The sequence below is a fragment of the Xyrauchen texanus genome, chromosome 39 (genome assembly GCF_025860055.1).
Source record: "Xyrauchen texanus isolate HMW12.3.18 chromosome 39, RBS_HiC_50CHRs, whole genome shotgun sequence".
Lineage (NCBI taxonomy): Eukaryota > Metazoa > Chordata > Actinopteri > Cypriniformes > Catostomidae > Xyrauchen > Xyrauchen texanus.
The window spans coordinates 38,006,702-38,019,406 of NC_068314.1; the positions used below are offsets into that span (position 1 = coordinate 38,006,702).

General features: G+C 39.8%; 1 protein-coding gene across 1 annotated transcript in view; it reads left to right on the plus strand.

The window, feature by feature from the left end:
* LOC127632948 (guanine nucleotide-binding protein G(i) subunit alpha-2-like) overlaps positions 1-9,871 on the plus strand; it is a 68,283-nt gene extending 58,412 nt beyond the window's left edge. Inside the window, exons 4-9 of the mRNA XM_052111794.1 lie at positions 2,823-2,983; positions 5,916-6,044; positions 7,066-7,195; positions 7,379-7,532; positions 8,423-8,640; positions 9,061-9,871. Coding sequence (XP_051967754.1) covers positions 2,823-2,983; positions 5,916-6,044; positions 7,066-7,195; positions 7,379-7,532; positions 8,423-8,613 — 765 coding nt within the window. The 3' untranslated portion in view covers positions 8,614-8,640; positions 9,061-9,871. The remainder of the gene's footprint in view (positions 1-2,822; positions 2,984-5,915; positions 6,045-7,065; positions 7,196-7,378; positions 7,533-8,422; positions 8,641-9,060) is intronic.
* The last annotated feature ends 2,834 nt before the right edge of the window (positions 9,872-12,705 follow it).

Below are 12,705 nucleotides of genomic sequence, written 5' to 3' on the forward strand. Positions count from 1 at the left end.
GTGTGCCAGTCGAACTGTGCGGTGTGTGTGTGTGTGTGTGTGTGTGTGTGTGTGTGTGCCAGTCGAACTGTGCGGTGTGTGTGTGTGTGTGTGTGTGTGTGTGTGTGTGTGCTGCCCAGTCGAACTGTGTGGTGTGTGTGTGTGTGTGCCAGTCGAACTGTGCGGTGTGTTTGTGTGTGTGTGTGTGTGTGTGCCAGTCGAACTGTGTGGTGTGTGTGTGTGTGTGTGTGTGCCAGTCGAACTGTGCGGTGTGTGTGTGTGTGTGTGTGTGCCAGTCGAACTGTGTGGTGTGTGTGTGTGTGTGCCAGTCGAACTGTGCGGTGTGTGTGTGTGTGTGTGTGTGCCATTCGAACTGTGTGGTGTGTGTGTGTGTGCCAGTCGAACTGTGCGGTGTGTGTGTGTGTGTGTGTGTGTGTGTGTGTGTGTGTGCCAGTCGAACTGTGTAGTGTGTGTGTGCCAGTCGAACTGTGTGGTGTGTGTGTGTGTGTGTGTGTGCAAGTCGAACTGTGCGTGTGTGTGTGTGTGTGTGTGTGTGTGTGTGTGTGCCAGTCGAACTGTGCGGTGTGTGTGTGTGTGTGTGTGTGCCAGTCGAACTGTGTGTGTGTGTGTGTGTGTGTGTGTGTGTGTGTGTGTGTGTGTGTGTGTGTGTGTGTGTGCCAGTCGAACTGTGCGGTGTGTGTGTGTGTGCGCCAGTCGAACTGTGCGGTGTGTGTGTGTGTGTGTGCGCCAGTCGAACTGTGCGGTGTGTGTGTGTGTGCGTGCCAGTCGAACTGTGCGGGGGTGTGTGTGTGTGTGTGTGTGTGTGTGCCAGTCGAACTGTGCATTGTGTGTGTGTGTGTGTGCTAGTCGAACTGTGCATTGTGTGTGTGTGTGCTAGTCGAACTGTGCGGTGTGTGTGTGTGTGCCAGTCCAACTGTGCGGTGTGTGTGTGTGCCAGTCCAACTGTGCGGTGTGTGTGTGTGCCAGTTGATGCACAAAGTGAGCAGATTTTAGTAGCCGTTGTCATTCATTCATGCATTCACTAAAACACTCTTTATCTCTAAATTCATCTCTTGTTCACTAGCTGGTTGTTGGATGACTACCCAACCATCCCAAATGCCACTGTATTTAATGTTATTCCTGAACCTCATCAATAATATGCAGTGCACAGCCTTGTGCGTAAGACATGAAGTGGATCAGTAAGTGCAGCTTTAAACAAGAGTTAGTGCATGTGTTAACCATATGTCAGACTTTGAGCATTGAGCTGTAGACACGTGGCACATCGCACCCAATAGCATCATCTTTCTCTCACTGAAATGAAAAACAGAATAAAGAATACAAAATAATCTGTTGTTCTCCGTTTCTCTCTCTCTCGCTCTCTCTCTCTCGCTCTCTCTCGCTCTCTCTCTCTCTCTCTCTCTCTCTCTCTCTCTCTCTCTCTCTCTCTCACATTGTAAAAGGACAGGTAATGTTCTTGTATGGAAATGTATATCCCTGTACTCTTTGAAATACTTTTCTTTTTTAAACTTAAGCAGCTTGTAAATTCAAAGTGAAACACTGTTATTTCACTTTTATGATTTCTGTAATGTTCAGTAGCACACAGTTTAAGAATTAATTTCATCCTGTAGAAGCGTCAGGTCGGTCAAGACCAAACCTTCTGCTCATGTTCTGCTCCAGTGCTTACTCCCTGTGACTTAGTTCAGATCTATAGTGGGAGGGTTTTTGGCATGAGGTTTCATTCCTGCAACACGCTCTTTGGGAGGAAAGGGACAGACATGTCGTAGACTCCTGAAATTAAATGTGTGGGAGACAGACAGACAGGTTGCACGGCAAAGACACCTCAAAAAGATTATTTAGTCCTAAAAGTAGATCCTGGAGGTGAGAAGCCTTTACATTTTTTGGTAACACATTATACATACATTTTGCATATATACAGTGAAATGTATTTGTTTTCACATATCCTTGCTAAGCTGGGGTCAAGGTGCAGGGTCAGCCATGATACGGTGCTCCTGGAGCAGATAGGGTCAAGGGCCCAACAGTGGTGTCTTGGCGGTGCTGGGGATGGAACCCCCAACCTTCTGGTCAGTAACCCAGAGCCTCAACTGCTGAGCCACCACTGCCCATTATGTGAGCACTAGTCAGGAATAATAGTGTCTCTCTTATGGGAGAATTATAGCTCACATTGTTTCTTACACTTTTGACTTGTGTAACATACAGCAAAAAAACATTGTCCCACCTCCCAGAATACCAGCCTAACCTGTCTGTCCTCTCATGATAGTGGATGTTTAGGGATTTTAAATTGGAAGATAGTCTTGTTAGGGGTGTTGCTTATACGTGGGGTTTTGGATTCAAACAAACCCCTAAATATTCAACTTTAACTTGTCCGGCACCTTTTGTGTTATGGACATGAATAACACCTAAAATACTGTGGCTTGGAAAGTGATCATACTTTTTTCTGACTGATAATAAAACAGGAAAAAATCTTAAAATTAAAGCTTAAATTAAAGGAGGCACTTAAGTTATATATTTTGACTTGTGACATTAAACATTCAGAACACCTTAGAAAACACTATAAAAACACCAAGAACACCTTAGCAACCACATGGCAATGCACACAAATTTGTAGCATCGTGGCGGTTTTGAATGGGCCTTGTGTGTAATGTGCCGTGTGTTCATTTCCAGATGTATTGGATAAACACATTGACATTAAAGATTATTTGACTTGATTTTAGCAAATCTTTCTGTGGATGGTTTTTAAAAATCTGATAAAGCTTTTAAATAACACTCTTTATGTGTGTCTTTATGTTGTTGCATATCTATTTTTCATGTGCTTTGTTTTATAGGATGATGCCCGTCAGTTGTTTGCTCTGGCAGGGGCAGCAGAGGAACAGGGCATTCTACCAGATGACCTGGCCAATGTCATCACCAGACTGTGGGCTGATGGAGGCGTACAGAGCTGCTTCACCCGTGCCAGAGAATATCAGCTCAATGACTCGGCTGCATAGTGAGTCTCTCTATCGAGTCTCGCTTCTCACCACACACACCTCGTTTCAAAGCAGCTTTACAGGAAATGAACTCAAAATGAAGCTGCGATGTCTGTAATGTCTTAAAGTCATCATTGTGCGGTTTAAATGAACAATGTGATTGAAGATTAGGCCTTTAAAAAAATATTATCTATCAGCTATTAGTCAATATCCATATCAAGCAAACATCATAACTCATGTTGCTCAGGCTGTCAACCTTTAAATAAGACTTTACAAGTGGAATAGGGTGGTACACTATGGATATTATGGGTAATTTGCCTTGATAAGCTTCAGCATAATGTCAACAGTTAAAAGAGATGCATACATTCACTTTGCCCTGCATGTTTAGACCAGCACCGTTCTGAAAAGAATGAATACATTTTCTTTATTATCCCTGTAAGAATACCACTGGTCTCAATACTTCAATGTGAATATTAGGGCTGCAACAACTAATCGATAAAGGAAATCATTGACAATGAATTTCATTATTGATCATTTGGATTTTTGCGGTATGCACGGAGAAGCTCCACCAGTGATTTCACTTCACAAACAAGTGAAAAAACTCTGGTTTAGACTGGTGTAATGAGACAAGTTGACCAGCACATGAGAGCACTTTAGAAACACTTCAAAGAAGATCCTAATAAACATACAGTTTAATGTGGAGCGGTGCTGCATCAGGTGCATTTACTGACTGATCGTGCTGTTAAGAGTCGTTTCTCTCCAGCGCAAAACTTACGTTTTACTGCTATTTTCTATGTTTTATAATGTAAACGTGTTTAGCCGCGTATTTCGCAAAATTGTTCTTAACACAAGTGAGTCTCTGAAACTGAAATTGGGTCCTGATGTAAATGGTTGCGTTCCCTTTCTCCACTGTGATCGGTTTGCTTGCTCACTAGAGTTTACAATGTAATCGGTTGTGCACTTTCATGGATATCAGACTGAAGTCTCAGCAGTCAAGCTGTGCTGGTTTTGAAAGTGTTTGTCTGTTCATGTAAGCGCATGTAATACAGTGAGCAACGGGATGAGTCTTTACAGTGACCATGAAGTGCAAGATAAAACACCAAATCTGAAAACACAATGGCAATTCAGTCGAAACTGAAAGGGTTAGGTACCTTCACTTCTCACCTGATCGGCTGTGTGGAGAATATCTAGTTCCTTCTTCAGGATTGGTTCAATGCCCACTTGCGCAATTATTTCAAAATGAATTCCAAATGCTCAACTACTGAAAATTGTGTGTTTTGTCACTCAGTAAAACAGTGATGGCACTGAGAGTGGATTTGCACAGGGTTTACAGATGATTGTACATATCAATGGTTCTCAACTGTTTTTTTTCATTACCTTAACCGATTTAAATATGTACAACTTGTTACAAAATTATATTCCCTCACTCCCCTAATGTAGCCTATGACAAATTCAGTAGAGCTGAAGTATTGAAATATTTATTAACAATCTGTTTCTGCACGTACAGTTAGGTACATTCAAGGGTGCTGATGTTGAAATCTGCTTCTCACTGATTCTCACAAAGCTGCGAGTTTAAGAGCTCGAGCTTTAAGTTCTGTACATTGAGCCGTATCCATCTACAGAGTCATACAGGTGCATTAGTTGAGGTTGTGCCTCCACCCGTGTATTTGACGTTGCTAAACGAGATATAAGATAATATGTGTACCAACCCGTATAATTCACAACCAACTGATATACTCCAAGTCTAGATAAACGTTTAATGCAAAGAGATTTTATTTATGTGATCATACCATATATGATAAACGCCCCCATTTGTAACCTAACACCCCCCTCTCTACTACTTTGCTCTCAGTGCCCCCTGGGATCCTTTGAACGCCCCGTGGGGGGTGGTACCGCCCTGTTCAGAACCCCTGTACTATATTAGACTGTATGTAATGCCGAATATAATGTGTAATAATGCTAAGGGTCATGATAATGCCACATGTAATGTCTGATTTCACTAGTAAGTTTCTACAATTGCAAACATTATTTTACTGAATACATTTTTTAAAGAGTCGTTTAGAAACATGTAATTAGTGAAAATATTATTTTAAAAACTATAATATTAAAATAATTCATATTAAAATCACTGACAGTGTACAAGGTTATGTATCTAACATAATGATGTCTTTTTCAACTGAGCAGAATTATTAATATTTCTAAGAAACTGAGACAAACTCTCGTAAAGACAAATCCTGCGAAGTCCCAAAGACATAACGTTACTTCTCATGAATCAACTCGAAGAGCTTTGGATGAGTGCATGTTGGAAATATGACGGTTTCATTTAATTCTATGTTGGCTGTGTTATTTGTAATGTTGTCGTTCTGGTGCTCATGTTCCCGTGGTGTAAGACACACTTGTTTAAAATTCCCCAGATTATGTGAACATTTACTATTAAACTTTATTTTGCTATCAATCATCTACATGATCTACACAGCTCTGTGGAAAGGAATTATCTTGCGACACTGTTCAAGTAAAGGTTTCGCATAAACACATTGGACGAAATACTCGTGCTGTTGGCGCTGTTTTGGCGGCATGAGGGGGTCCTACATAATATTAGACGGGTGCTTTAATGTTCTGGCTGATTAGTGTATTTTGATATTAGAATACACATACATAATTTTGTGTAACAGCGACCGAAACGATTCTTAAACATTTTTAGTGGTATATTGTTTCTACAGCCACTTGATCGTCTCATTATAAAGCATTTACATGTCAAACCCCCCCCCTTAGAATAATACCTCAGTTTGAAGAAGTTTGTAGAGATGCATCGTTTATTTTATAAATGTTAAAAACACACAAAAGTGAATGTTTTAAATACAGCTTTGTTTTTTGAAAGGAAAATATTATTAATTATTATTAATAATGAGTTATTATTTGAAAAAATCTTTGTGCCATGTTGTGTGTTTGCAGTTATCTAAATGATATGGAGAGGATCGGCCAATCAGAATACATCCCAACCCAACAAGACGTGTTGAGGACCAGAGTGAAGACCACCGGCATCGTAGAGACACATTTTACCTTTAAAGACCTGCACTTCAAGTGAGAAACCTCTCCATACTGCAGAATGTCCATGTTTTCAGTGCATATCTTTAGTTTTTCTCTGATTTCACACTTTGCAGTCGACCGCTCTGAAATGGCACTAACACTTGTTCACACACATTCACACATCTTCTGTTTCTGTCTGCTTGCTACACCCTCTTTAACCCTTAAAGAATTAATCATCCATGTGTCCTGAGGTTTGGGATTAATTCCCCAAAGGCTGTTGTGGGCTTTTGGTTAGGTATGTTTATAGTATTTAATAGATTCTCTTTGAATGAGTCGGCTTAAATCTACAGAGGAAATGTCAGCCCAACCTTTCGAAAGATCAAACACAAGTCAGCTGTCAGAGACTGTCCATTACTTTCTACTGTGTCTTGTAAATGATGTTATGTACTGCGTTAAAAAGATGATGCCACACAAGGCAGTGCCAGGAAGAAGATAACAGGATTTCCTAGAAATGCCGGTGACGTCTGTGGCACACCTGCCTCTATAACAGATCTGGAACAGACAGGAAGTCTCAACTCTTCCCTCCCTCTCACATCCATCCACCTCTCAACTCCTCCATTACCATAGAAACAAGGGCCAAACTCAAATGTCAACAAATGCCAGCGAGTCTCGTGGATGTCCACTGGTCTGAAGGAGAGGAAGGGACCAGTTCTCGTATCAGATATGCCATGTAAACACACGTCACTCATCACTGATTCTCGTGTATCTCGGAACTGAAAGCGGAACATCAACTTTAAATGTGCATTAGCGCAAAAGGCCTGAAAGAGTTAGCCAATAAGTATTTTCATTTTTGTATTATTTATTCCTTTCATGAATGGACTGTTTTCCTGCCCATCACAGCTTGGAGAAATATTTCGTTTTCAGTCTCAGTTATTGGAGTCATCTTGTCTGTGTGGCTGATCTAATGTTCTCTCTTCTGTTTTAGGTTGTTAAGGGCATTAAGCTCAGTGATATGGGTTTTTCTTCAGTTGGGTTAGTACTGCAGATCATTAAGAGCGTCTGCTCTCTGTTTTAGGATGTTTGATGTTGGCGGTCAGCGTTCAGAGAGAAAGAAATGGATCCACTGTTTCGAAGGCGTGACGGCCATTATCTTCTGTGTGGCCATGAGTGCATATGACCTGGTGCTGGCTGAAGATGAAGAGATGGTGAGAAACTACTTGGGCCATTTTCTTATCTCTTTTTTTCCCCTGAATTCCTCTTGTCAGTGTTTCTTGCACCAAAAAGAGTTGTACAATCTTTAACCCTAACCTGAACCCCTGTCCGATCCTCTGTTTTATTGTGCTTCTGGTGTACTGGTGTACTAAAGATGTCTCTCTGTTTCACCCCAGAACCGAATGCATGAGAGCATGAAGCTCTTCGACAGCATCTGCAACAACAAGTGGTTCACCGAGACCTCCATCATCCTGTTCCTCAACAAGAAAGATCTGTTTGAGCAGAAGATCATACACAGCCCGCTCACCATCTGCTTCCCTGAATACACAGGTGCAATACACCAGTCAACAACCCAATAACCATCTAAATCATGTGCTCCAGGAGAGCTTTCGAGAACTCCGATCCGGCCGTGCATTAAACAAACATGGATCCAATGTTCTATTATGGTTTACTCTAAAGAAAGTTGTCCATAATCTATCATCAAAATGAAATTATATTCTCGCTTGTAGGGGTAAATAATATTTAAGCAGAATAACTTGTTTTAGCACTAATGACCGTCTGACAGCACATTATCCCACATAGTACAGTTATGTCTTAATAAATAAACAAGAAATTGAGTTCAAATACTTTTGTAAGAAAAAGACTGCAGCATGATTCAAGAGACATGCAGTTAGCACAGATATGTAGGGATTCAATTACCTGGAACATCAGTCAATAATCCAGTTATATTGTTCCAATTATACAAACATATTTGTGTGCTAATCTCTGACTAACCAGAGTGAAGTAATCCAGCAGGAATCAGTCACAACCCCAATATCTGTGGTCCTGCTGGTTGATTATTGTGTTTCGTTCATACATGTCAAATGTCCTCTGTTGTAAATAAAACCATATTAAACACGTTACGTTCAAGTGCTCATCTTTGAGTTCTCATCAGTGCTGACATTCAAAAGACCAACGATTACATTTATTGCAAAGTTACATCTGGACAGTCATCAAACGGGGGAAGATGATTTTAATCAATTGGGAGAGATTACTATCATTTTTTCCGATCAGAGGGAATAAATGAATAAACTGGTGGCAAGAGTAAAGTATAGCTTTTTTGTGTCCTTTTTTTTAATCCGTTTTGCTTTTTTCCAGCTTTAAGTTCCTGTTTCTCACTGTCTGTCTCTCATCTGCCCTGCTGTTTTCTCACTTTTCCTTTTATTTTCACTTTAAACAAGGTGTCAACAACTATGACGAGGCTGCCGAGTACATCCGCTCCAAGTTTGAAGACCTGAACAAGAAGAAAGAAACCAAGGAGATTTACCCTCACTTCACATGTGCCACCGACACCAAGAACGTGCAGTTTGTGTTTGACGCCGTCACTGACGTCATCATCAAAAACAACCTGAAGGACTGTGGGCTCTTCTAGAAAACTAAAGCAGAAAGATGATTCGAGGTATGTAGAAATACTAACTAACACTAGTGTGGTGTTGAACTACTAACTAGTGACGTAACTAGTAGTGAACATTTTCCAATAGTGTGGCATTAACTCTCAAAACGCTGAATTACAGTTTTTATGACATTGTGCAACTTTATTAACAAACTGATTAAAATGGCCGACTATTAAGTAGCATTATAAAATGATTTATTCAATTGTTTTGCTATTCACCTTTTTGAGTCTCTTTACTGCATGTTGTATTGTTTAAAAGATAAATATTTAAAGGTTAGGTTGGGTTCGGTCATCACTGTTTTTACTTCTATTCAGTGTAAATTTATCTGACGTTAAATGCTGTTCCCAAAATCTAGATTCACTGAGTTTTGAGCCAGAGAATTACAAATGCACACACAAATGCTCCATTCTCTTTTCCTTTCTCAGATTTCAGAGGAAGTAGTTGTGGAGGAAATGTCCTGAGCATCTGCACTGGCCGGCGACTCCTGCTGCCATAAGACGACTGATGGCTCAGAGGAGCCGAAACTATTTCAATGACCCCCTCCACTCACACATGCTGCCCCACCGTTTTGTTTGACATTTAAAATCGGTATTATTCACTTGGGCCAAGGACCACGAATCAACTGTTGTAATTTTCATTGTCTTTATGTTGTTGAATTTCTCTGATATTACTGAGGCAACACAATGTGTTATAAACTTTAATTGTACTCTAGGGAATCTGATGTGCAAATTTTATGACATTTTAAATTGCATAATGCTTTTTTTTTTTATAAACCGCAGGTGTTGGATATAGAATATGATTGAAAAGGAAAGCGCTTTTTTATTATGTTTACATGACCTCATTCATAGCAAGTTGTCCTGCATGATAAAAGATGAATCAATAAACCAGCACAAGTAATCAGTTCACATCAGCATAACATTCCTTTATAAATAAAGCACAAATAGGGAAAGAACTGCTCAAATGTAATTGATATTTGATGTGTATGTAAAAGTATCTAACAATCTGTTTCTATCTTCACGTTCCTCTTTCTAGCAATGTTTGTGCATTGACTTCCGTTTACAAGGACTTTATTTCTCCTGTTAGCCTGCTGTACACACATTTATGCTCCAGAATTTTCACACCTTGTAAGAATAAATAGTGATTATTAATGGAAATTGAATTGAGAAAAAGTTTTTTTTTTTTTTTTTAAGTAAAGATTAAAATGCTTTTGAGAGTCCTATCTAATGATTTAATTTAAATAAAAGATAATTTACTGAATGAACATGTGCTGTTTGCTTTATGAAGAGATCATAAAATCAAATGAAAAGTTGGACACATGTTAAACCTGGCAATCCCTGATTTTGTAAACTCAGTTTAGAGCACATTGTTCTTTAGTTTTAATTTCAGTTTGTGGGGAAAAGATGCACAAAAACTCTGACAGTTCTTAATTTTAACATTTGTCTTGTTCTGCAAACTTCTCTGGCAACTTTAAAACGGCATATTTTTGAATCTTTTAGTTGGTATCAAATCTTTTAATGGGGTTTAATTACATGTTCCAGCCCTTATTTAACTAGTGAAATTTCACTCTTCCTCTTTACATTAAACCCTGGCTTGATTATTTTTCTTGCCTTTTTAATCAGGCCAAATCACTGTTCACAGAGTTAATGCACATTAACATCTCTTATTGAAATGTGGCACAGGTCTGTTAGCGGCAGCGGAGGCGCGCGGTGCATATGTGTGTCACAATCTGGAGTAGAAGGTAGTCTTCTGGTACCTTCCATCCCACACATAACCTTTAAGCTCACTAAATAATCCTTTTGAGAGCTGCATGAATACCAAATTATGTCATTACCTCTAAATATACTCCTTTTTTTTAAGGAAATTGGTGCTTTAATTCACCAAAGTGGCATTCAACTGATCACAAAGTATAGTCAGGTCATTACAGAGGTAAAAAAAACAGTGTCATCACAAATCACCCACCTTGACCCCCACGAACACCCTTGTGGTCACAGTAGCAATATACACACAAAAAATTATAATCATGTATAATTAAAACTATACTCTCTCCACCACCCCTCCCCAAGAGTCTCCCAAAACACTAAGTAGTTGCCCCATTTCCATTCAAACAAATTCTGAACCTGCAGCATTCTGCTTGACCCCTCCTCGAAAGCTGCCACCCTCCCCATCTCCTCACCACTCTGGAAATGAGGGAGCTCCATCCGACTTCCATCCCCTTAAAATAATTTGCCTGCCAATCATGATACTGGTCATAAACCATTTTTTATGTGTTTATCCCCCAAATTTATGAACGTCCCATCTCCCAAAATATAGAGTCTGAGGAAAAACTAAATTTGAGTGCCAACACATCACACACAAAACTCTGAACCGTCAACCAAAATTCTTGGATCTTAACACACACCCAAAAAACATGGGTTAGGTTTCCATCTTCTGACTGGCATCGCCAACTGGTGGGTGTGTCTTTAAGACCAAGCCTATACAATCTAGAGGGGGTCCAATAGTATCAATGTAATATCTGGAATGGCATAAGGCTCACCCTTGAATCTCTAGATGCAGACTTGATGTTTTTTAGAATCCTATCCCACACTCCCTCCTCCAATACAAAGTTTAAATCTTTCTCCCATAATCTCTTGAGAGAAGTTGAAGCTCCGCCCCCAGACTCTGAATTATCAACAATTATTATATTATACACTGATGCCTCATGACCTTTTCCAAAAGCAGTAATCACCTCTCCCAGGGTATCTGCCGCTTGGGTGGGGGGTGTTCTACTCCCAAAAACAATTCAAATGACAGTGTAGAGTCTTGTGAACAGTATTCAGTTGGTTTTAATTCATTTAAATTATTTGTTGCGTATAGCAAAGCCAAAACACAATGTCCACACGTCGCACAAGGTTAGGAATGCGAATCGTCGAAAACAAAAGAATGTGACAGTGAAAGTGCAGATTGATAGTAAAAAATGACTTAAATATTCATTTCCCACCAGCACTTATCATAATGTTGCCTACTGATGGCATAGTTAACAATTAGCCAATTAAAAAAATAGAAACCCTAGTTATCATACTAAGCAACTAGCATGCAAAGCTATCATAGCATGTAGCAAGCTAACTATGCTAAACACCAATTTTTTTTTTGAAATCCGACAAAGCATTCAAAAGATACATAACTTTATATTAAAAATAAAATGGAGGCAATATAACCCAGGGAATCCAAAACACAAAGCTCATTTTGAGATTAGTATCCTGAAGGTGGCACCGTCACCAAATCTGGCATGAACCCTCAGATCATGGTCCCAAGTTTCATTTCAATAGAAGCTGAGATACAGCCTTTACTCCCTGTTTGGAAAAAAATCACAATTCTATTCGGTGTGGCTCTGTCTGAAGATTATTTAATCTACTTTTTGTGAGAATCGGACAAAGTTTGAAGGATGTGAAAAATTAACCCTAAATGATAAACGTGTAACATTGTGTTGGAAGAAAAAGAAAACCACCTTTGTATTAAAGGGGTCATAACTAAAGGAATCACATTTACCCCATATAAATAAAAAAAATACACATTTTAGGTTATTGTTCTATAAAAACATACTGTGAGATTCAGAACTCTAAAGGGTTAGGTATGAGGGCAGGGTTAAGTGGTTAGGGTTAGGGGCGGGGGCCGGGTTAAGTGGTTAGGGTTAGGTAGAGGGGTAGGATTAAGTTGTTAGGGTTAAGTAGGGGGCAGGTTCAAGAGGTTAAAGCTAGAGTTAGTTTGGGTGGAAGAGCTAGGGGGTTGGGTTCAGGGGCATGGTTATGTGGGGGGATAGGTTTAGGGGTGAAACTGAGAAGTTAAGGTTAGGAGTGGTGCCATGGAAAAGCCCCTACGGTTAAATTGTTCAGGATCGGCCTATTAGTAAGGCTAGAATTGAGGTAGATCTTCCAGATGCACATGAAGCAGGTATGCGTGCATCCCAACCCCTAAGCCCCGCGATATATACATGTGTATCTATACACACCTACCCTTACAAAAAAGAACCGAAGAAATTGATGAAAATATTGTTACAGATAATGTTCTTGATGCTACTAATAAATGATTACTTC